We start from the raw sequence: 22,324 nt of genomic DNA, 5'->3' as shown, positions 1-22,324 counted from the left end.
TTATTAATTCATTTATTCATTCATTCATTTATTCCTTAATGAATTCATTCATTTCTCTATTGGACGTCTACTGAATACTTCCCATGAGAAATGCCATCTCTACGCTCAGCTGGAGGCAGAAGTGGTCAGATGGGGAGAAGGACACAAGGTGTGTCTCGTTCTCCTGTATTCCTGCTGACCCATCCTTACTGTTCCACCTCAAGGGATGTTTGGCGAGGCCCTGTGATGCTGACTGTCCCCTGACCCCGTGCTCCTGATCCAGCCGGACTCATGCTGCTGGTGACCCAATGGCCCATGCTAAAGTCTTGAGGCTGATTCAGATGCCTGTGTTCTGAGTCTAGCCTGCTAGTAACATGCGTTGAACTTGATGAAGCCACCAACCATCCCTTTGTCTTCAACATGGAAAGATCGGGCCACGTGACTGCTAAGGTTTTGCCAACTCTGATCTAATCAGTGTTTCTCAAACTTTGGCATGCATTGGAATTAAAACCCCGAAGGCTGGGCCTTGCCTCAGGTCCTCTGATTCAGTGGGTCTGGGGTGAGACCTGTATTTCTAACAAGTTCTCTAGACAGTGCTAATGCTGCTGATCCAGGGACCATCCTTTGTGAACCACTGCTCTACCCCTGAGCAAACCAGGCGGCACATTAGAATCACTTGGGAGAGCTTTAAACAGTGTGGATATCAAGCCCGACATCAGAGCAATTAAATCAGCCTCTCGGAGCAGGAGCCTGGGCTTTGTTATCATGTAAGCCTCCCCCAAGGTGATTTTTTTTTTTTTATCCTCCACCAGGGATAGGAACCACTGTTCTAGAAAAGCAGCCAGGGATGTGACAGGATGTTGGTTGGGCAAACACCTTATTTCCGTTTGGAGAAATGGCTTTCGGGTGTCTCGCATTAGTGGCCTGGTTCTGAACAGCTCCATGAGCCTCAGTTTTCCCTTCCGTAAGTGGTGTTGTTAGAAGAACTAAACTGAACTCCCCCTCGCTGTGTCTGCCCTCCCCTTCCTCTTGTTTCCCAGGAGAGCTTGTGCGTGCTTCTGCCCTGTGGCCGTTAAGCTGAGCACAATTCAATAAGCATTTATTAAAAACGCACTACATGTAAGATGCTGTCCTTAATGATGCAGGAATACGAAGATGAATCAGGCCTAGTCCCACTCCCAAGGAGCACGTGTGCTAATGGGGATGGTGAGGCACCTGTCCAAAATGTAAGACAGGATGTGATATAGGCCATAAAGGAAGTAATCACGATAAAGGCCACTGCACGCAGGGCCCCCAGCGCAAGGCACCTTATAATATATTTTAATCCTCCCAACAACCCATAAGGCGGATACCGTAACACCCACTTTACAGGTAAAGAAACTGAGGTTTAAAGGAGTGATCAGTTACCTACGTGCAAGAGACAGGTTTGGGGTTTTCTTGATTTTTGTTTTGTTTTTGTTTTTGTTTTGCCACAGGATCCCGGAAGAGGACAACATTCACACCACTAGGAAGGCTAGGCTTTTGTGGGGAGAGGTGTGGACACCATGTTTTGAAGGATGTGTAGAAGTTCGCTGAGTGAAGACAGAGAAAAAGTTCTCCCAGATAGAGGGATCAGATACACAGAGGCCCGGAGGAGGGAAATCCCAACGTCTCAAGGGATCTGAAAGTGGTTTGATTTAGCTGAAATGCAGGCTGATGGTGGGGTGATGGGAACTAAAGCCTATTTTGAGGCTTTGTATGCCGGACTAAGGAGTTTAGATTTTATGTCTTAAGTCATGACAATTCTTGAGCAGGGCGTGGCATATTTTTGAAGAAGTTGAAAGTGGTCCTGGATTCGGGGCGGTGGGACAGGGAGCCCAGTAAGTAGGGGTGGGGGACTACTGACAAATGGGCCATTTGAGATAGTGAGGCAAATGGGCAGGGGACGGATAGGAAAGCGGGGCACACTGGGAAGCGTGCTGTTGGAGCTGCTTTGGGCATCCGTCCCTTATGTGCACCTGCTTATTGACTGAGCCATTCTGCATTTGAGGAGGGGTGGGGGTGGGGGCAGGAGCAGGTGGGTCTCCCAGGGCCCTGGGGCTCCGGGTACAGCAACCCTCAAGATATGCCCCAATGGAGCGTGACTGGCTCTGAGTGGAAGTCGGGGCTGAAGCAGCAAGTAATGGGTCTCAGGTTGGCTTGAAGCTAGCCACCTGCTGCATTTCCTGGATGGGAGTGGGAGAACCGGCCCCACGGCCCGAGTGCTTCTGACCACAGCCTTCCAGGCGAAGCATGACACGTTGCCTGCCTCCTACTCTCCAGCTTACAGTCAGCTCAAGGCGCGCAGCCTCTGTGTATTGAGCTGAGCACAAGCCCTCCTGGGCTGAAGCCAGTTCCTAGAAGCAAAGTCTGGATGTGGAAAGAGTGCTGGGCTGGGATCTGCCATTTGCTGGCTGAGTGGCATTGGGCAGAATCCTTAGTCCTAGCCCAGATTTCACATCCTCTGATCAGAGCACTAAACCCAGCCAAGTAATGCAAGTGCCACGCTCTCCACCTAGTCCCTCCACCTCTACCTACCCCATATTCTCTGGTTGATGTCCCCAGGGAAACTCAAGACCACACAGGGACAGAGCAGAGCAAGCCACTTTCTAAAATCCAAGTCGAAGACAATTTCAGCACTTTGGGCACACTGTGGACCTAGCATATCATACCCATTTTCTAGGTGATACAACTAAGACCCAGAGGAAAGCGTGAGCTGAATTTCCTTAGCTAAGTGCCCTTGAGCCAGTAAGCAACATGTGCAACCATACAGGGCAGCACTTTGTGACCCCATCTAGACCTTGAAGATTGATTAGTCATGTATTTGAGGGGTTACAGAAGCAGGACTTGAATGCCAGTCTCTCACCCATTGGAGCTGGACCCCCAGCTTGGTAACCCTCAGAACCTCACCACCCACCAAGAGGTGGGAGGACAGGTCTGGTAGTGGAGGGAAGATTGGCAGACATTCTCCAGGTCCAGGGTTCTCTGGATGATACAGAATATGGTTCAATAGACAGTATTCGTCCCTTCACCGCATCACACAGTGAGAACATTCTCTTTTCAGCCTCCCGAAAGCATGAAGGAAGAAGTCTTTGATGGGTGCTAATAGGTCTTTGACACCTCTCCAAAATTCGCCAATCTCCCTTCTTTCACTGAGGGCACATCTCAAGCCTTGGCATGCAAGTTTCCAACTAGAATTTAATAACCTTGGTTTGTTTTCGTTGTGTTTATTTTTACTCTTACCTTCTATTTATGGCAAGTGATACTGGCTTCCCATTTAAGGCAGTGATATAACGATCCTCTAAAAAAATGTGTTGGGGGGAGAGTGGGTCTTGGACTTAAGAAAATAATAGGAACGACTGATGTCTGCCCTAGTTCAAAGCGGGGAGAATGGAGGTGAATGCTTCCGATTCGCCGCCAGCAGGGCTCTCTCTACAGTGCTCTCCAAGACCTCCACTCAGAAGCGCGGAGGCTAAGGTGACTCCGCCGCTCCTCCCGGCGGCACGTGCGGGGTCCACGCGCCATCCCGCAGAGTCTCGCGGGCCCGAGATCTTGGGGCGGGCAGGACGGACACCGGCAGGGCACCTGGGCATTTCTGCAAGAGAGGAGGGCGCGGGAGTTCGGGCACGCGGGCTGGGGACCTCGGGCGACTGGCTGCGGGACCCTCGCGGGTCACCAGCGGTCGGCGCGGTGTGCGTGCGAATGCGCGTGCAGACGTCAGCCTCCGAGGCCGGTGCCCCCTTCCGGTCACGGTGCACGCCCACCGCCGCCCCACCAGTCGCCCCGGCCCCACGCGCCCGGGCACGCGGAACGCCGGACTGCTGCGCCTGGGTGGCCGCGGGCGGGTGGGGCGGGGCCGGGCCGCAGGACCCACCGCCCATTGGCCGAGCCCAGTGCCGGGGGCGGGGCGCCGGGCAAGGCGGGCGAGCGCGCTCCGGCAGGCCGAGGCGGGCGCTGGGTGGCGGGACCCGCTGCTCGCTAGCAGCGAAGGGGGCGGGCGGGCGCTGAGCGAAGGGCCCACGGACCGACGCTCGCAGGCGCGGCGGAGAGCGCCCAGGCCTGAGGTGGGCTTCTGCTGCTGGGCTCGCCAACGGGCGCCCCGGCTGCGATTGCTTTCCCGAGGGACCGTTGACCTCGCCCTGCGGGAAAGAGGGGCGTTCGCCTCCAGGAGAGGGAGGGAGGGAGGAGCTTGGGTCCGCAGAAAGTTCGCCCCCACCGCGGGCCAGAGGAGGTGAAGTGGGAGGAGGAGCAGGTTTAAGGCTAACTCGGAGCTACGTGCGAAACCTTGGGGCGGCGTTCAAGGCCCCCTCCCACACGCGCGCGGAGCTGAGCGCCCTGCTCCTCCTCCAGCTGCTGGCGTCGCCTCGCAGGGAGAGAGGAGCCGTCCCTCTGGCGCGGGGAGAGCTGCAGAGCTGCAGGCAGAAGAGGAGGCCGCGGCGAGCAGGGCAGCACTCCCACCCCGAGCGACCCCCTTTGGCGCGGGCGGAGAAGGTGGCATAGGCGGCCGGAATAGATTTGCCCTCTCGGGACGCGCACACACGCACGCACCCCCCAGGCACCTCCAAAGGACCCTCCAGGAGTCTCTAAGGACCCTCTTAAAGCCCGGAGTCTCCCCTACCGCCCTTCCCCACCCCCGGAGACCAAGGCGGGGACCCCGGGATCGGACGTCCCCGCGCCTCCGGGCACCTGGCTCAGCAGGAGTCCCCCGGGTCGGGGCAGGGCAGGGCCGGTAGCGGCGAGCCCGAGCCCGCCCGGCGCCCAGGCCCCTCCGAGCCCTCAGAACCCACCCATGGGGCGCCGGCTCCCCATGTCCCCTCGCCCGGCCGCGCCCAGCCCGGCGCCCAGAGCCGCGCAGAGGAGGAGCCCGGCGCAGTGACCCAGGAGCCGCTGCAGACTCTGGAAGCCTCGGCGGCAGCGGCGGCGGCGACCGGAGAGGCCAGCGGTTCCCCGCACCTCCAGGCGCTTCCAGGCAGCCCTCCAAGCTGTGCCAGAGGCGCAGCGCGCCATTCTCAGGTAGGAGAGAGACACCCCATCAGAACTAGGGAGCTGGCTGATGTGGGGGAAGCCAGGAAGAAGGGTTTGAGTCTTGTGGGAGGAAGGCTAGAGGAAGCATTACGTGACTAGGGAAAGTTAAGCTGATTGAGCATCTGTGACGGGATCATAGGCAACTTTATTTATCTCAAGAAAATGATCCTAGTTGAGCACCTACTGTGTGTCAGGCTGAATGCTAGGCCCTTTCCTTATCCCAGGTGGGAAAGACATATGGAGCTTCTACTTTGTGCTAGATGGGTTCCTAGGAGCTTTCCATTTCAGGGACCTAGAGCAACAGCCATTTAAATATGAGGACACAGGCTCAGGGAGGAGGGAAGCTTAAGGAGCACCTTCCTGTCCAGTGTTCCTCAAGCGTTTTGGAGGGATGGTACAGGGAGTGAGTTTCCTGGGTGATTCTTTCCCCCGGAAATATTTCCTGTCTTCAGCTGGCCTGGAGGGCCTCCAAGTCCCTCTGGTGGGCTCCTTCTGATCTCTCCTCCCTTTCGCTCCTGCCCTGGGAGGATGACGAATTTACAGCAGGTAGGAGGCCAGGCTGGGATGGGGCAGTGAGTTCAGGAGCCGGTGATTCAGGCTTACCCTGATGTCACAGTGACAAAACGGACCCCCGCCCAAGACCTCTGCCTGCACTCCAGTCCCACCACCCTGGCTATGCCAGGAGGACCCTTGAATGCCCAGAGGAGGTGCCCCAAAGGAACCCACTTGCTATGTGCCAGGAGCTGTATTAGCCTCTCGACTTCTGGCTGAATAATCCGGGCCACCCTACGGGTTTGTTTCCACAGTCGCCATTTGGTCGATGGCCGGCCCTACCAAGCCAACCCATTTGCCCAAGGGTGCTGAGCTGGAGAGAAGCAGGGCTGGTCTGGGAGAGACCGATGGCGGCCCACTTTTTATCATCCTGAACTGCCAGGGGTAGCCAGGAGGGCTTGGCCAAGCCCCCGAGGACACCTCTCGGTGTGGGGATGGAAGTCAGTGAATAACATGTATGTCTAGAGGGGCTGGGATATGTGCTAATGGAGGAGGCTTGAGGTGTGTGGGAGGGAGTGATGGGGGGGCTGGTGCAATGTACCCAGCTCTGGGGACTCACAGGGAGAAGGACATGTCAAGCCTCTTGTCTTGACTCTTGTCACCAGGCAGACCCTAGGTGAGGGGTTTGAGGGTGAAGAAGGAGGTGAACCCATAGATGCATTTGCTGGGAGCCGGCTGGGCAGGGTTTGGGGTGAGTCCTGGGCAGGGTGCCTGTCCCCAGCCACCTGTGGGAAGAGAGAGGGCACGAGAATCTAATAGGGCCTCAGGGGTCATTCCTCTGCCTGACGCCAGCTGAAGCTTTAGAGTCAGGCGCTCTGTTTGGAAAAAGACGGGTTTTGGCCAGGAGGTGGGTTTTTATGGAGGTAAGAGCCCAGCCGCCTAATTCTCATCCTGGCCTGGCCGGTGGGTGATCCGTGTGAGCTGGGGCAAGTGACTCAGCCACACTGATCCCCAGGGTTCCCAGCAGTGCAGTGGGTGGTGGGGGTCTGCTCTTCACGGGACAGTCGGGAGGTCCCTGGAACAAGGTACGCGAAGCACCCGGTGTGACAGAAACCTCTCTGGCTAGGTTGCTGTCTCCCCTCTGCCTGCCCCACTCCATCTCCGCTCTGGGACTCTCTGCCTCCCAGGGCCCCTGGGAATGGCCGGGAGTGGGGTCAGCTGAGAGTCACAGAGCTCCCCTTGGGGTTCTGGTGCTGTGAGGGGTCCCCATTAGCCACTCTCTGAGCCTCCAGGGTTAGGCTTTACATTTTCAAAGGGCCCCTCTCTGCTTCTCGCTGTGTGGGGTCAGGCCGGCTGAGGATGGAGAGGGGAGAGCGGGTAGCAGGGGAAGGAAGCTGTGCCCACAGCGGCCCACAGTGCTGCCTCTGGGGGAGGAGAGGGAAGGAGGATATGGGGACAGGAGGTGGGGCTCACAGAAGCCGTCAGCTGGCGTCCAGGTGTCTGGGTGCCACACACAGCCCCACGTGCCTGGGGCCATGTGAAGACTTACAGTTGTCTCCCAGAGAGGAAAGCCACTCCCCCCTCCCTCTCCCCCCTCCCCCGCCCCTCCTTTGCCTCCTTCTGACGCCCTGTTTCCTCTCTGACTCTCCTCTGATTCCTCAGGCTCCTTCAGCCACTGATAGAAGCATGTCTGTACCAGGAACTCCAGGCTAGAAGCCGGGCAGGCGATGATGGGGACTAGCATGGTCCCTGGGTCCCTGGGGGCTGCCGGCCTCCTTCCCTCTCTGTCTAGCCAGAGGTGATCACAGCAGAATCAAGCTCCCTGCAGGGGGACTGCGGAGGGGTGTGTTGTGGCATGGGGCCTCTTTCCCTCCCGTCTCCGCTGAAGGCCCAGGCTGGCTTGCTGAGAAGCCTTCAGCTCCCCGTCCCCAGCTGGGCACCCACAGGTGTGTCCAGGGAACAGAGACCCTCAGCACAGCACCTGGGTCAGCCAGGCGGGGCAGGGCTGGAGGGACAAGGCCTCAGAAGGAAGCTGCAGGAGAGCCCCAAAGGCAGACCCTGTTGCTTCATTCATTCCTGGATCATCCATTGAGCACTTGCTGGGTACAAGGCCCTGAGATCCTATGGGATAAATTGAGAGATGGCTGCAGGCATGAAGGGGTGTGTGGCGGGGCGGGGGGGGGGGGGGGGGAGGTGGGCGTCTTTATCTTGGAATCACTGTCCTGGCTCCCTTATTAACTACACAGGCCAGTCATGGGGACTTTTAAGTATCAGGGTCCTTATTTGTAATAGGCAGATAATATCTTCCCTGTAGGGAGACGGTGAGGACGCTCCCGTGCATGGGGCAGACAGCCTGGGGTCAGATCTCTCCTTTGCTGGTTATTGGCTTTGTGACCGTGAGCAGTTACTAAGCTTCTCTCTGCCTCAGTATCCCTTCCTATAAACTGGGGGAGCAGCACCTACCTGTTACTCGGTAGTAACTGGGGTTACTCGGGGTGGGGAGCAAGTGAGTACACATTAATCAGGGCGCTCAGGACACTCTGGCATATGTTGACTGCAAGGTCAATGTCAGCTCCCACCAGAATCCACTTGGAATCCCTGATTTTGTTCCTGTACTTAGCACAGGGCCGGGCACACAGCTGGGGCTGGGTGAGTGATGGTTGTCAGGGCTCCAGGCTTGCTTAGGGTCAGCGGTGTGCCGAGCGGGCTTACGTGTGCCTCTCTTTGCAGTTCTTTCATCGAGGTCCTCCTGGTAGCTGGGAATTGGCCATGGTAGGAATGTGTGTTCCATGGAGGTTGATAAATGCTACCAATAAAAGCTTTTGAAAAAGGTATTTCTGAGAGCCGGTTTACTGCATGGTGGCTCTCAGTTGGACAAGGCGCCAGTGGGGGCAGACGCCTGAATGCCCTGAACAGGGCGTATGCCCGAAGACACACACGAGGTCCCTCCACCTCCAGTCTCTTAGCCTGACAGCAGAGGACATTATGATGTCGGAGAGGGCCTTGGGGTAAATGGATGAGGCATTCCAGGTGCCTGAGCTGGAGAACTCAGGCGGGCCGACCAGTGGGAGCTGGCCTGTACAGTTCCCAGTGCGCCCTGAAAAGAGGTGCCTTCTCTGGGCAGATGAACTCCACAAAGACATTCCCTGCTTTCCCACTCAGCTGGGTGCCTTGTGCAGTGCCCAGCCTGCACAACTGTGTGTGGCAGCAGGCTGAGGGCGCAGGGGACTGATACCCAGCAGGCCTGTATCCACTCCTGGTTCCTCTTCTCTAGAGGGAGGAGGGATTCCTGCTGGGGTGGGCTGGGGAGCCAGAGAAGCCTCTAGAGAGGAGGTGGTATGTGAGCCAGGGCTTGAAGCAGAAAGAGAAGAGGGTGTTCTGGCAGAGGGACCAGCACGAGCTAAGAAGTGGAGGCAGATCTCAGCAGAGCTCCAACAGAGTGATGGGCTCAGGGATTCTGAGTGGATTCTGGTGGATGCTGACGGAGTGAAGGGGAGTGGCAGGGCTGCGGCTGGCCTTTGGAGGGGGGGCCTGTTGGGGCCCTGGGGCTCTATTTATCTCCATTTGGACTTTGGAGCTGGGACCTATTTCAGTCTCTTCCACGAGGCCGAGGAGCCCCCATAGAAAGTTTTGGGTGTGCCTCCGAACCATAAAACCTTGGAGCTCTGAGGGACTCTAGTTGTTCCTGGGTCATTTCTCTGACCCACATGCAGGTCTCTGGATCTCCTGGAGGTTAGCAAATTCCCAGGGCCTAGGGCTGAAATGGCTGGGCCTGGGCTGCGGAGGACGTGGTCTGGACCTTGCTTTTTCCTCTGTTTCTGGGAAGGCCCCAAAGGCCACAGCACCACCACCACCCCCAACCTCTACCCCAGGCCTAAGAAACGGCTCTCTAGTGCCTTCCCCAGGTCGTGGCCTGCAGTCACAGCTCCTGAGAGGCCAGAACAGGGAAAGGCCCCAACAAAGGGCCAGGGAGAGATCAGGTTCTAGCAGGAGTTAAGGTTTTGTGACCTGAGCCTGTGCAACAGTCCTGGGAGCGGAGTCCCTTTTATAGACACGACAAGTGACTCTCGGGAAACATCAGCGACTGGCCAGCCGAGAGCAGCAGGGAGCTGGCGTAAAGTGAAAATTCAGGCCCCAGCCGTCCGGGGCCGGAATAAACGGGATGAACGGACGCCCCTGTGTGGTGGGTGGGTGGGCAGGAAGGAGGCCTAGAGGGCATGAATGAAGGCGCGGGCAGGACTGCCAGGCCCCCTAGAGACGCCCCAGTCTAACGTCTCCGTCTTACAGACAGAAAGCGGACACCTAGACAGGAGCCCCGCGGAGGAGGCCAAGGCGGCCAGCAAGAGGCTGCAGGGCCGGGTACAGGGCCTCCTGGCGTCGGCTCCCCGCTCCGTACCGCCGGCCCGAGCCATGATGAAGACCTTGTCCAGCGGGAACTGCACGCTCAGCGTGCCCGCCAAGAACTCGTACCGCATGGTGGTGCTGGGCGCCTCGCGGGTGGGCAAGAGCTCCATCGTCTCCCGCTTCCTCAACGGCCGCTTCGAGGACCAGTACACGCCCACCATCGAGGACTTCCACCGGAAGGTCTACAACATCCGAGGTGACATGTACCAGCTGGACATCCTGGACACGTCCGGCAACCACCCATTCCCTGCCATGCGCAGGCTCTCCATCCTCACAGGTGGGTGCCGGGGGTGGGGAGGGGGACGTGTCCGCTCACCGCCAGCCCCACCCCCGGGCGTGGGGAGTTGGCAGAGAGGGTGGGGGCCGCTTGCCAGAGCAGGTGACCGAGCTGGGGCCCAACTCCCACACCGGCTGGCTGGCATCGAGGGCTGCAGGGCTGCCTTCCAGATCAGGCGCTGGTGCAGGCGGGTATGGGGACGGGGGAGAGGGGTCGTCCTCTCCGGGGAGCAGAGAGGGGCCTCCCGCCTTCCTGCTGCTGGAGGTGGCCCTGCAGAGGGTCAGGGTCAGTCTGCTGGCCTCAGCTCTCTTGACATCCCAGGCCTTTGCTGCCCCTCAGAGCAGTAAGGGCGGGCCCCGGGGAGCAGTCAGTCAAAGGGCAGGCGGGGAGCCCGGTCCAGGCCGGTACCTTAGTAATAATCACGGTTAACAGTGGTGGCAATAACTAATGCTTCTCAAGCTGCGTGCCTGGGCCCATTCTTAGAGCGTGTGTGCGTTTCTTTCGTCCTCACAACCACCCTGGGAGAAGGGGCTTTGCTTCCATTTTACAGGTGGGGAAACTGAGGCCCGGGGAGGTTAAGTTAGTCCCGGTGGTAACACAGGCGGTCCCTGGCCGTCTGGCTCTTCTTCTCCACCACGAAACTGTCCTGTAGTCTCTTGGCCCCACTGGGAATGGCGGGGAGGGAAGAGAGACTGCCCGGGATTAAGGGGGCGGGTGGAGTTGGGGGCCTGAGCCGTCCTTTGCCTAGCCCAGGCAGTTTCCCCGTGGTGGTTGTAGGAGGGCGGGCCGGAAACCGGTCTGCCCGGGGGGCAGCTGCTTCCTGGTTTCGTACCACTGGGCAAGTGACTCTATCTGTCAGCAGCTTGGTCCTCTCTCTGTGGGAGCATGGTGTCAGTGCCCACCCCAAAGGTCACGGTGAGAAGTAAGTGAGTTCATAGAGCAGAAGTGCTTGGTGACCAGAGAGTAAGTGCTCAGTAAACACCGGTTTTACGCTAACCCAGCATTCATAGAGTGTCTGCTCCGGGCTAGGCAGAGTTCTTGCCAGAGCCGTGCTTCTCCCACTGCTGGGCGGTGAGGAAGGGAAGGAGTGAGCAAGTGCCCCCTAGCCATCACTAAAAGAACCCCCCAAACGGAGATGCTCTTGGACTAAGAAACGCACGCCTTGTGCACTCCTGCCCCCACAGCCAGGCCAAGCCGCCTCCTTGAGCACCCTGGGCAGATGGCTTCTTCCTGCAGGCTGTCCTTGCCGACTCTCCGACCCACCCCATAGTCTGGAGAGGCTGTGTGCGGATGGAAGGAGCCCTGGGTTGACCTGGAGCCACTTGGTGGCTCCGAGGTGTGATCAGAGGTCTGAGTCTCAGTCTCCCCAGCGGCACGGCGGACATGGGCTTGCTTCCCCCGCAGTATGGCTGTGGGGACACTCCTAGCACCTGCTGGGCGTGAAGGGATGTCTGCTTTCCTTGCCTTGGGGAGGGGACTGGGCACCCACTAGTATCAATAAGGCTAACGTTAGAGGGAGGAGGGAGACGGATCTAGAGGAGGACCGCGAGCATATTTCCGAAATTCATTTTTTAATTACACCAGTGATATGCAAACGCACCCTCCTGTAGACAGAGAAGGCTAAGGAAGCCCCCACGTCCTGTGTCCCCAACGCCAGACTCCTGTCCCCTCCCTGGCGGTGGCCACCCCATCAGTCTGGCGGGGACGCTTCTGGACCCCCCACGAACACACTGACCTTTATGTTTGTATCATCGTTGAGACCGGGAGGGTTTTTGTCCGTCTCATTTGAACGTGCACTTAGGATTCGGAGCACATCTGTCTGCTGCTTTTTTTTTTTTTTTTCACCCACCAGCCCGTGCCTCGTTTTCCAACCTGGTGCTGGTGCGCAGGAAATTCTGAAAGCCATTAATTCTGCTGCCCGCTCTCTTTCCAGCTGCCAGCCAGGCTGTCTCTGAAGCTTGGCATCGCGGTCTCGCATCTGAATATGTCAAGGCCGCTGAGTCCTCAGGGGCCCAGGATTGGCCTAACGGGATGGGGTTGGCAGGCCAGGCTGGGGCCGCCTTGCAGGTGCCTCTCTCAGGGGCCCCCACCCCCATTTTTTCCATCCCATTCTGCCCATTCACCCAGCTTTACAGACATCCATCGGGCACTGGGCACTGGGAGTCAAGGTCATGGGTGACACAGTCTCCCTCTGTCCTGGAGCGCACGGTGAAGGGCACACCATTGGCCGGATCATGGTTCTGAATGTAGCATGAGTCTCTGAGCCTCAGTTTCCTTGTTTGGGAAATGGATTTTGGAGATATCCAAAATCCAGTTTGAGTGTGAGCCTGTAATCCCAGTGGTAACCTCCAGAGACTGGGATGTGGGCACCGCCCAGCCTCTCTCTCCCTGCCCCCCGCTCCCCCTGAGCAGCCCGTTTCAGACCCAAAGACCTGTCTTGAGTGATACAGGGAGTTGAAGCAGGGACTGTGTGGATCTTGGAGGCTGGCACTCACTTACTCATCCGTGATTTACTCAAGAAGCAGAGAGCACATGTGGGCCAGGCACTGGCTAGGTAAGGACAGCAGCGGGTCCATGTTTCGACCTAGCCACGTTCACAATGTGTGAGCTTGGGCGAGTTGCGCGCCCTTTCTGGGCTTCTCTTTGCTCACCTATACTAGGAAGGTGCAGAAATCCCCCTGGCAGAGGCTTTGGGAGGAAAGTGCGCATGGAGCCCACGGCCCACGCTGGTTCTGGCAGGTCCCCCTTGGTATCTCGAAACGTAAGACCTCTGAGCCTTGGCCACTCTCCATTCATTATCCAGGGAAACCCGCACAAAAAGATGTATTTCATCCATGTGGGACGGACGGAGAAGACTAAGGTTTAGAGAGGCCGCCTGCCCTGCCCCGGGCCGCGTGGCCAGCAAGTGGCAGGGGCCAGATATGAACCTAGGCGTGTCAGGTGCCCGCACTCTGAGTGCCTCCGATGTGTCAGGCGTGATTCCAGGCCCCGGGAGATGTGTACCAAACAAGTCGGCAAGACCCCTGCTGTCGTGAAAATTGTACTGTTATTATTATTATTATTATTATTATTCTAACACGGTCTGCACAAATTCACAAATGGCTCACTCCATCTCCAGCCCTGCTCGGCAGTGTTGGGGGAATTAACTGTGTGCCAGCCAGGCTGAGCCACACATTTGCTGTGTGACCTTGAACAAGGGCTTGACCCCTCTGGGCCTTGGCTTCCTGCTCTGGAAAATGGGGAGAACAGCGACTCCTCCTTGGACTGGCCGGGAGGGTTGAGTCAGTGTCTGGAAGGGGCGGCCTCCCCACCTGTGTCCCTCTCCCCGCAGGTGACGTCTTCATCCTGGTGTTCAGCCTGGATAACCGGGAGTCCTTCGACGAGGTCAAGCGCCTCCAGAAGCAGATCCTGGAAGTCAAATCCTGCCTGAAGAACAAGACCAAGGAGGCGGCGGAACTGCCCATGGTCATCTGCGGCAATAAGAACGACCACGGTGAGCTGTGTCGGCAGGTGCCCACCACCGAGGCCGAGCTGCTGGTGTCCGGGGACGAGAACTGCGCCTACTTCGAGGTGTCGGCCAAGAAGAACACCAACGTGGACGAGATGTTCTACGTGCTCTTCAGCATGGCCAAGCTGCCCCACGAGATGAGCCCGGCCTTGCACCGCAAGATCTCCGTGCAGTACGGCGACGCCTTCCACCCCCGGCCCTTCTGCATGCGCCGCGTCAAGGACATGGACGCCTACGGCATGGTCTCGCCCTTTGCCCGCCGCCCCAGCGTCAACAGTGACCTCAAGTACATCAAGGCCAAGGTCCTCCGGGAGGGCCAGGCCCGCGAGCGGGACAAATGCACCATCCAGTGACCGGGAGGGACACTGGGGTGGGGCTAGGGCAGTGCCTTCCAGGAGGTGGCCCCATGTGCCCGCTGTCCATGTCCCCCCGCAACGAGACCCCCAACGGCAGCCATGTTCGAAGGCCTCTGGCGCCAGAATGGGCGACCCCAGTCTCTGACCTCTGTATGTTCTCCTGCCTTTTCACCACTTCCCTCTGATTCTGCTTTTCTGAGGTCCCCTGTGCTTCTAGCACCCAAATCAGGGCCGCCCTAACCTTAGGGCTGTAAGAAATGCTGATGCCAGAGGGGCCAGACTCCCTACCTGGAGGGAGACTCCTGGAACAGTCGTGGTGGGGTGGAACCGAGCCCCCCAGAGCAAGGTGGCAAAGGACTCAGGCCCTCTGGTCTCGGCTTAGCTGTTCCCACCCCCATCCTGGGGGTGGCCCTCAGGTGTCCCTGACGGTGAGCCAGTGGCCGCTGACTGTATGAAGGAAGAGGAGCGTGGCCATGTCCCTGGACCACGCCCATCCCTGGACTGCCTGGCCTCCACCGGCCTCTGCCGTGTCTGTCTGTCTGTCTGTCTCTCTCTCTCTCTCTCTCTCTCTCGCAGTTTCCTCCCCTCTGTCTGCTGGTTGTGCTTTGAAGTTCTAGCTGTCCTCCTGTTGTGCGTAGCCGTAGGAACGGAAATCCTTGTACTGTAAAAGCTGCCCCCGCCTCGCTGGCCGGACCCCACTGCCTCTCCTGGGGACCCCTCCCTCCCCCGATCCTGATCCCGGACAGGGCTCCGGGGTCCTGCCTCCGTCTCGACACTGCCCTCCGTCATGAGCTTCACAGTTTATACTTGCACTAGGCGGGGGCAGGCTGGAGCTGCTTCTCCTCCGGCCCCCTCCCTCCCCCCGACCCCCGGCCCCTTCCCTCCCCCGTGTCACAGAGGAGGCGGGTGAGACACGGGGAGGTGGTACGCTTCAGCCTATCCCCGCCGCACCCCGTTCAGGGCAGGGAGCTGCCTAGAACCACGCTGTCTCCTACTGTGCTCGCTTCTTAAGCGTTTATTGAGCACCTGCTGGGTGCTGGGTCCACTGTGTGCTAGGGAACAAAGAGGGTGAGCAGTGCACTTTATGCCTCCCAGGCCAGGCCCTTTCCCAGCCCTGGTCTCTTTCCCTCACCCGCATGGCCTGTGCCCACCCCTGCTGCCCCATTGCCCTGTGCCCTGTGTGCTGTTTGGGGGTGGGGGGGTGGGGGGTGCAGGAGCAGCTGGGAACCGGAGCAGAGCCCAGAGAGGTAGGTGGGAAAGCTCCTCGGGGGTCCCTAGCCTGTGCCTAGTGCTGGACTGCTGCGGACCAGGTGTGGCAGGATTCGAGCATGTGGATCAAAGGTCTTGTCGTCTTGTCCTCAGCTCTTAACAAATATATTTTGTATCTTAATCTCCTTTAAAATATTGAGATTTAGACCTACCAGGAACCTTAGTGATCATCTAGTGACTCTTTCTGAGGCCCAGGGAGGGTGACTAACTCTCTGGTCCCAGCGCACACGGCAAGTCCGTGACTGGCAGAAGTGGGGCTAAGTCTGGGTATCGGGCACCCCCCCATGCTTCCTCAGCCCGGTTGGGGGGAGGGGCCCTTCAGAAACCAGAGGCGCCTTTTCCCTGACCCTTTCTCTAGATCGCCCTTTGAGGGTTCCTGTAAATTCTGTGTATACACACGTGAACACCGAGTTCTACACGGGCCCCAACCCCAGCTTGCCATACCCTATCCCTCTCCCCTGGCACCCCGCTTCCATGCCCTCACCCAGCCCCAGCCTGCACCCTCTAAGCAGACCGGGTACCATCGCCAGGATAGGTGTGTGGCCTGGTCCCACCCCATGAATCCCCCCCACTGCCCCAGATCTCTGTGTACGCTACCAATTAAAGTGGGTTTGTTTCTAAGCTCTGTTCCTGACCATGTGAATTTTCTCTGCTTCCCAGAGGTTTGCTTCTTCCTCCAACCAAAGCTGGCCTTGGCCTCCCCGGATCACACCTGCCCTTGGGGCAGCACTGAGTCAGTCTTCAAGTTTGAATAGATGGGGGAGGGACACCCCCAAAATAGGAGATTGTGCCCCTCTCTTGGCCCTTGCCCTTCCGGGGCTTCTGGGAGGTGTGTGCTGAGTTGGCAGTGTCCCTCTGGAGGGGTAGGGAGGTCAGATGAGAAATTCCCCCCACCCCACGGATCATTAGCCCTTTGGGGCCACCGTAGGTCTGAGTTCTGTGGGGCCCCTGGAGACCATTGATTTGGCCCTCGGGAATGATTGGCATCGTCTGGAAACATTTTTGCATCACCAAGCCTTGGGTGGGGGGTTCCTGCTGGGATCGAGCAGAGAGAGCGCCCCTGTGCTCAGGTCATGCCCCACAATAGTTATCTGTCAGTAGTGGGCACCTTCAGTTGGACAGTTGGACAGTTCTCAAGGTCAGGACAGAGCCCAGGTCTGTATGGTTGACTTGATGTGCAACTTTCTGGACAGTATTTAGTAAATTCTGGGCGAGCAGAGTGAGCCCTCGTGGGGAGTGAAGCAGGGTTTGGGAGGGGATGAAGGTGGAGGTCAAGGGACAGGATCTTGAGCCTGTGCCCCCCGAACCTGCCCCCAGGGTGGAGGGAGGAGGAGGAGACCAGCCTTGCCCCTGCTGCTATCCTTGGCGTCTCCAGCCCCTCCCCACTTCAGCTCCATGAGAAACCCGCTCCTCGTGTTCACCCCGCTGTCCCCTCCTTGTCCCAGATGGCACAAGCTGGTGCCGTGGCAGATGGGGGTTTCGAAACCAGAGGCCATCTTAGCTTCGTGTGGGCGAGAGAAGGATTTTTGCATTGATGGTCTGTTTTGTTTTTTTTTTTTTTAAGATTTTATTTATTTATTTGACAGGCAGAGATCGCAGGTAGGCAGAGAGGCAGGCAGAGAGAGAATAAGGGAAGCAGGCTCCCTGCTGAGAAGAGCCCCCCCCCCCAATGTGGGGCTTGATCCCAGGACCCTGGGATCACGACCTGAGCTGAAGGCAGAGGCTTTAACCCACTGAGCCACCCAGGCACCGCAATGGTCTGTGTTTTTGATCAAGAAATGCCAATGAGTGTGTAGGTGGCCAGGCTCCCAATTCAGAGGGCGAGATCTCTGTCCGGGTATTCACAAAGTGAGGGGAGCCTGGCTAGGGTAGAAGCGAAACCAGGCGGGCCTGGGGCGTGGGGGAGCAGGAGGAGAGCTCTCCGCTCTGCCCACCTGGGAGCCTAGCCCCCCTCCCATCCTTTGCCCACACTAGGCAGAGAGGGCAATTGTAGGAGGCAAATCACGTTGACGCTTTCCTTGTCCTGGACTTTGTAAGCATGAGACATGGAGGCCGACACTGTCCCCTGTATCACAGGCCAATGCAGTGTCCTTAGAAGGGCTCATGGGACGCAGCTGGGCTCACCAGAGCAAGCCTTCCCTTGTGGGCCAAGCCCCAGCCCTCTCCGCCACTCCCTCCCCCTGCTGGGGACTCTGAATAAGTCATGTCCTTTCCCAGACACTTGAGCTTCTTTATCTCTACATGGGAGGTGGGGACAGGGCAGTTGGACCAGATGAGATACAAAGAAGCCCCTTGCAACCCTATGTTCTCTGCAAGGAGGAATTAATATTCCCATTATACAATCCATGACATTCTGCTCGTTACTAAACAGAGCACGCTTGCTCCAGCCTGGGCCTGGCCTCAGCTCCTTGCATCTCTCAGGCTCTCCCTGGGATGGGGTTACTGGGCATGGGGGGCTGGCTGCAGCAGAGGACACTAGCCCCACAGATCTCTGCTTAGCCCTGGGACAGAGGGTAGAAGCGGATGGTCGGAAAATTCCCCCACTGTGAAACCGTTCAGAGAGGGACAGGACAGCTGTCTTAGTTCCCCACCCCAGGACGGGCACGCTGGGAATCTGAGTTCAGAGAATTCTGTGTTGCGAACTCCAAGTACTTATTTCGTTCCACCTCCCTGAACCTGTCACTTACGCGAAAGGAAAACTTCAGTCTGGGTCACGGCTTACTGGGGCCAGCTGGGGCTCTGCAGCAAAGGCTGCCAGGAACAGCGGTGGGGAAGGAGGGTGGCCTTTGTTGAAGACCTATGGTGCAGTGAGCACCATGCTGGGCCTCTTGTTGGATCCTTGTAGCAAACCTGTGTGGAAGGATTATGACTCCCTCTTTGTCTTATACACCAGGAACCGAGGCCCAGAGAGGTAAAGCCACTCGTTTGAGGTTGCACAGTGGTGAGGGGGCAGAGCTGAGCTAGAAGCCCCATCTGATCACCAACTCCCCAGAGTTTTCATCACTGAGTTGGCTGAGGGGCTGCTCTCTGGAGGGAGAGACATCTGAACATAGTTCAGTAACCTGGAGCAGATGTCGTGCACAGGGAGTGAGATGATCTATAGCTCATTGCAAAAGGTCTAGCTGTGGCAACAGAGGAACATGATGACGACTGTTTCATGGCAAAGTCTGAGCTGAGTGTGCTAGGCCAGGGGCTGACTCTGCTCCACGGGTCATGCGGGCAACCAGGTTTCGGGCCGTCCCATCTCTAGGGCCATGTCACCATCTGCAAGGTCAAAGCCACGTTCACCCCATGAACCACATTCCCCTTTAGCCAGCGGGGGTGGGGAAGAGACTGCAGAGGGTGCTGCAGTCAGGCCCCTCCACTCCCTTCCCCTGGCCATGCACGCTGGCGAGAAGGGCTGGGAAACACAGTTCCTTGCCCGGTGGCCCCACACCCAGTGGTACCTCTGCAAGGAGAAATGGAAGAGGCCACCTGGCTGGCCAGCTAACGGTCCTCCCGGCACCCTCACGCATTAGGTCCAGACCTCGGGCCACCGAGCGCAACCTGACTTCCCTGCCGCTGCTTCCTTAAAGTGAATCTGGGCTTGATTTTCCCTTGATGACCTGCACCTTGATCAAAACCTGGACTGTCCCGTGGTTTTTCTCATCTGTACCAAACGCTCTTCAGGTAACAGATGTAACCTCCCTTAAAATCCTCTGCCCGAGTGATGATGGACAGTTCAGTCTTCGGGCAAAGGGAAGACCTTCCCTCCTCCCCTCCCCTGTGGTCTGCTTGCACAAAAAGGTGGAAACTGGGGAAGAGAAGGATGGGCAAGTTCTCCTTTCCTTGCTCTCTGGCTTCCCTTTTTAGTTTCTCTCTCCCCTGCCCTTGGTCCTTGGGAGGTGGGTCTGGTAGGGGTCGGGGGAGGAGGTCGGGGAAGCATGAAAGGTCTTAGTTGCCTGGTACTGTGGTGTCACAGTAAGAAAGTGTCACACTTGGAGCATGGGTGATGTTTCACAATGACATTAAAATCACAAGCATTTTGTAGATTTCCCCAACCCCGTCCCACCATCCCAGGCAGTGGCTCACCTGCGGGCAGCTTGATGTAGTTCCGTGCATCTTTATGTGGGTTGCTTGCTATGTTCTTCCACAGCCTCTAGGAATGTTCTAATACCTGTTGGTTTCCTGTGCTGAGATCTCTTGTCCCTCCAGTGAACTCCCTTAGATGAGGCTTCAGGCATCGCCAGCTGTCTCTTGTGGATTTCCCACATCTGGTCCATACGAAACTGACATCCTTGGCCCCGACCAGCGTTAAGAGTATAAACTGCTCTGAATTCAGGAAGGATCTCCGGTCTCTAACTCAGATCGCCTATCACTCATTAGATTTATCAGGCAGAGGACAGACAGTGGTCCACAGAGTCCTCAGCTACAAGGACATGCGTCAAGCACTCTAGACTTAAAATGAGGAGCAGACATTCCCACAGCATGCCATAGTGGTCTTGGAAATGTCCCTTTCCCCCAAGACCCTTTCATGACCAACTCCTTTATATCTTTGACATAGGTGAGAAGTATGAGAATCAAGTAGCTGGTTCTTGGCCGGCTATATTGAAGCTTATGCCTTCAGTCTGGCACCTGGCTTTGGAAATTGAGATCAATCTCGTTAGGGTCTCCTCAGAAATTAGGGGAGAGACCCAGGACCATCTGCCAGGCGGAGGAGGCTGGAGAATGGACCCAGGGAGGGACTCCAGCCTCAACTAGGAAAAGGAACTCTGCACAGGCCTGGGCTGGGCTTTGATATGGATCCCGTCCTTACGGGAAATGTTGCTATTTTGCTCATTGTGAATGTCTCAGTCCATTCAGGTTGCTATAACAAAAATACCATAAATTGAGTATTAACAGCATTCCCATATTGCGACATAAACAGACTTAAAAACAACAGAAATTTATTTCTCACAGTTCTGGAGGCTGGGAAGCCCAAGGTTAAGATGCCGGCAATTCCTGGATCTGGTGAAATCTGCTTGCTCATAGATGGCAGTCTTCTTACTGCACGCTCATAGTGGAAGGGATGAAGAAGTTCTCTGGGGTCTTTTTTTTTATACGGGTATTAATCCCACTCATGTAGGCCCTACCCTCATGACCTTATCACCTCCCAAAGACCCCCCTCCAGACATCATCCCCCTGGGAGTTGGGTTTCAACATGGGAATTTGGGGACACATGGGAATTTGGGGACACAAACACTCAGTCTATAGCAGCAGATTTATTTTTAAAATTTTACATGAAAATATTATTCAGCTTGAGTCCCGAGTTTTTTTGGCAGCTCTCCAAATTTTGCCCCAGAGACGGATGCCACACACACATCCCTCTGGTCCTGGCCCTGGCTCCAGGGTCCCAGCTGGGTTCTAGTCTGTTTCATGCATCTGTTTTGGGACCCCCGGGGCTAAAGAAGCCCGCAACCACCCAGGGAATGCATTTCTCAGGACAGATCATGGGATCACAAAAGGGTGGGCCTCAGCCCGGGACGGAAACACAGTCACTTCCTGTTCCACTGGCCAAGGCAAGTCACATGACCAGCCCACACGCCACGGGGTCAGGAATCGCACTGTCCACTCCAGGGGAGTCATGCAGAAAAGGGCTCACACGTATGGCATGAAGCATGGTGAGCGTGGCTTCATCTGCCGCACCGAACTTCTCTGTGACTCGCTTTCCTCTTTTGTAAGAGAGGTAAGCATGGGCGCCTGGGTGGCTCAGTCGGTTAAGCGTCTCCCTTTGGCTCGGGTCATGGTCCCAGGGTCCTGGGATCAAGTACCGAATTAGGCTCCCTGGTCAGTGGAGAGCCTGCTTCTCCCTCTTCTGCTATCCCTGCTTGTGCTCTCTCTCTCTCTCTCTGTCAAATAAATACATAAAATTTAAAAAAAGAGACAGGTCATCACACCACCATCTCACTGGGTTGTAAAGAGTTAATGAATTAATACTTGTGAAACACTCAGTCAGAAGGCTGCCTGGCATGTGCTAAGTGCCAGCCACGATGGCTTCTGTGCCAGGAGGCTCTCTGGCAAGCCCACCTGGGCGGGCATGCTCCCCGGTCCTGCCCCAGCAGCTCTGGCGGCGTGCCTCCCGGGAGCCCACTTGGACACATCGCTTCTCGGCACCTCTTGCTTCCTCCTCCCTGAACCTCAGTGGGGACCACAGAGACAAGCTGTATGTCCACACATGGTCACTGCAGGGTTCTAAGACGTGGCTCCCAAATTCCACGAAACACCTCCCCTCAAAAGGTGGGGTCTATGTCCCCTCCCCGTAACCTGGATGGACTTCTAATGGCTTCGATCCACACAGTGTGCTAGGAGGGACGCTCTGTGCCTTCCGAGGCCAGCTCAGGAAAGGCCATGTGCTCCGCCTGGTTTTTTAGAACACTGTCTTGCTCTCAGGACCCAGCCACTGTGCTGTGAGGAGTCCCATCCACGATCCACATGGGAAGGCTGTCTGTGGGAGGTGCTCCTGGCGCCGTCCTAGATGAGCCCCGCCTGAAAGCCAGACACGTGGGTGCTGGAGACTCCAGGTGGCTCCGGCCTCAGCCGTTCGAATCTTCTGGACATGATGGAACAGAGATAAGCCCTTCCTGCTGTGCTCTGGCCAAATTCATGATCACAGGATCTGAGAGCAGAATAAAGTGGTGGTTGTTTTGTGCCACTGACTTTGGAGGGGTTGGTTAGGCAGCGAGACACATTTAAGACATTTACCAAACGCTCTTCACTGTCCAGGTCTCAGGGCACATATACGAATCAGAAGTAGTCCCTGCTCCACAAAGAACAAGCAGCCAAATAAACAGCAATTGCAAGGTAGTTTGTCACATGGTATGATCGGGCTGTGGAAGCCCAGAGGAGGGCCTCCAGCAGGGGTGAGGACCTGCACTGATCTCTCTGGGGCAGATGATGCTGGACTTAAAACTAACAAATTAAAAGTTAGAAGTATGTTTCTAAACAGAGTGTACAAGGGACTAGAGCTCAATGCAGGTG

General features: G+C 57.0%; 1 protein-coding gene across 2 annotated transcripts; it reads left to right on the top strand.

The window, feature by feature from the left end:
- Positions 1–3,968: 3,968 nt before the first annotated feature.
- Positions 3,969–15,943, top strand: RASD2 (RASD family member 2). Of its 2 annotated transcripts, XM_046013975.1 has the most exons (4): positions 3,969–4,061; positions 4,348–5,010; positions 9,802–10,195; positions 13,527–15,943. In XM_046013975.1, the coding sequence occupies exons 3-4, from the start codon at positions 9,925–9,927 to the stop codon at positions 14,054–14,056; spliced, it is 801 nt and encodes a 266-aa protein (XP_045869931.1). In that variant the 5' UTR covers positions 3,969–4,061; positions 4,348–5,010; positions 9,802–9,924; the 3' UTR covers positions 14,057–15,943. The 2 variants fall into 2 exon arrangements, with proteins under 2 accessions (XP_045869931.1, XP_045869930.1); XM_046013974.1 differs by having other exon boundaries at positions 3,989–5,010.
- Positions 15,944–22,324: the final 6,381 nt, after the last annotated feature.

The sequence above is a fragment of the Meles meles genome, chromosome 7 (genome assembly GCF_922984935.1).
Source record: "Meles meles chromosome 7, mMelMel3.1 paternal haplotype, whole genome shotgun sequence".
Lineage (NCBI taxonomy): Eukaryota > Metazoa > Chordata > Mammalia > Carnivora > Mustelidae > Meles > Meles meles.
Note: the sequence above shows the minus strand (reverse complement) of the source record. Positions and strands in the feature narration are given on the sequence as shown.

Bases quoted from the DNA above. Each gene is read 5' to 3' on its own strand.
- RASD2 (XM_046013975.1), top strand. From the start codon at position 9,925: ATGATGAAGACCTTGTCCAGCGGGAACTGCACGCTCAGCGTGCCCGCC. The intron at 10,196-13,526 runs GTGGGTGCCGGG...CTCTCCCCGCAG, and splicing joins CAGGCTCTCCATCCTCACAG to GTGACGTCTTCATCCTGGTG.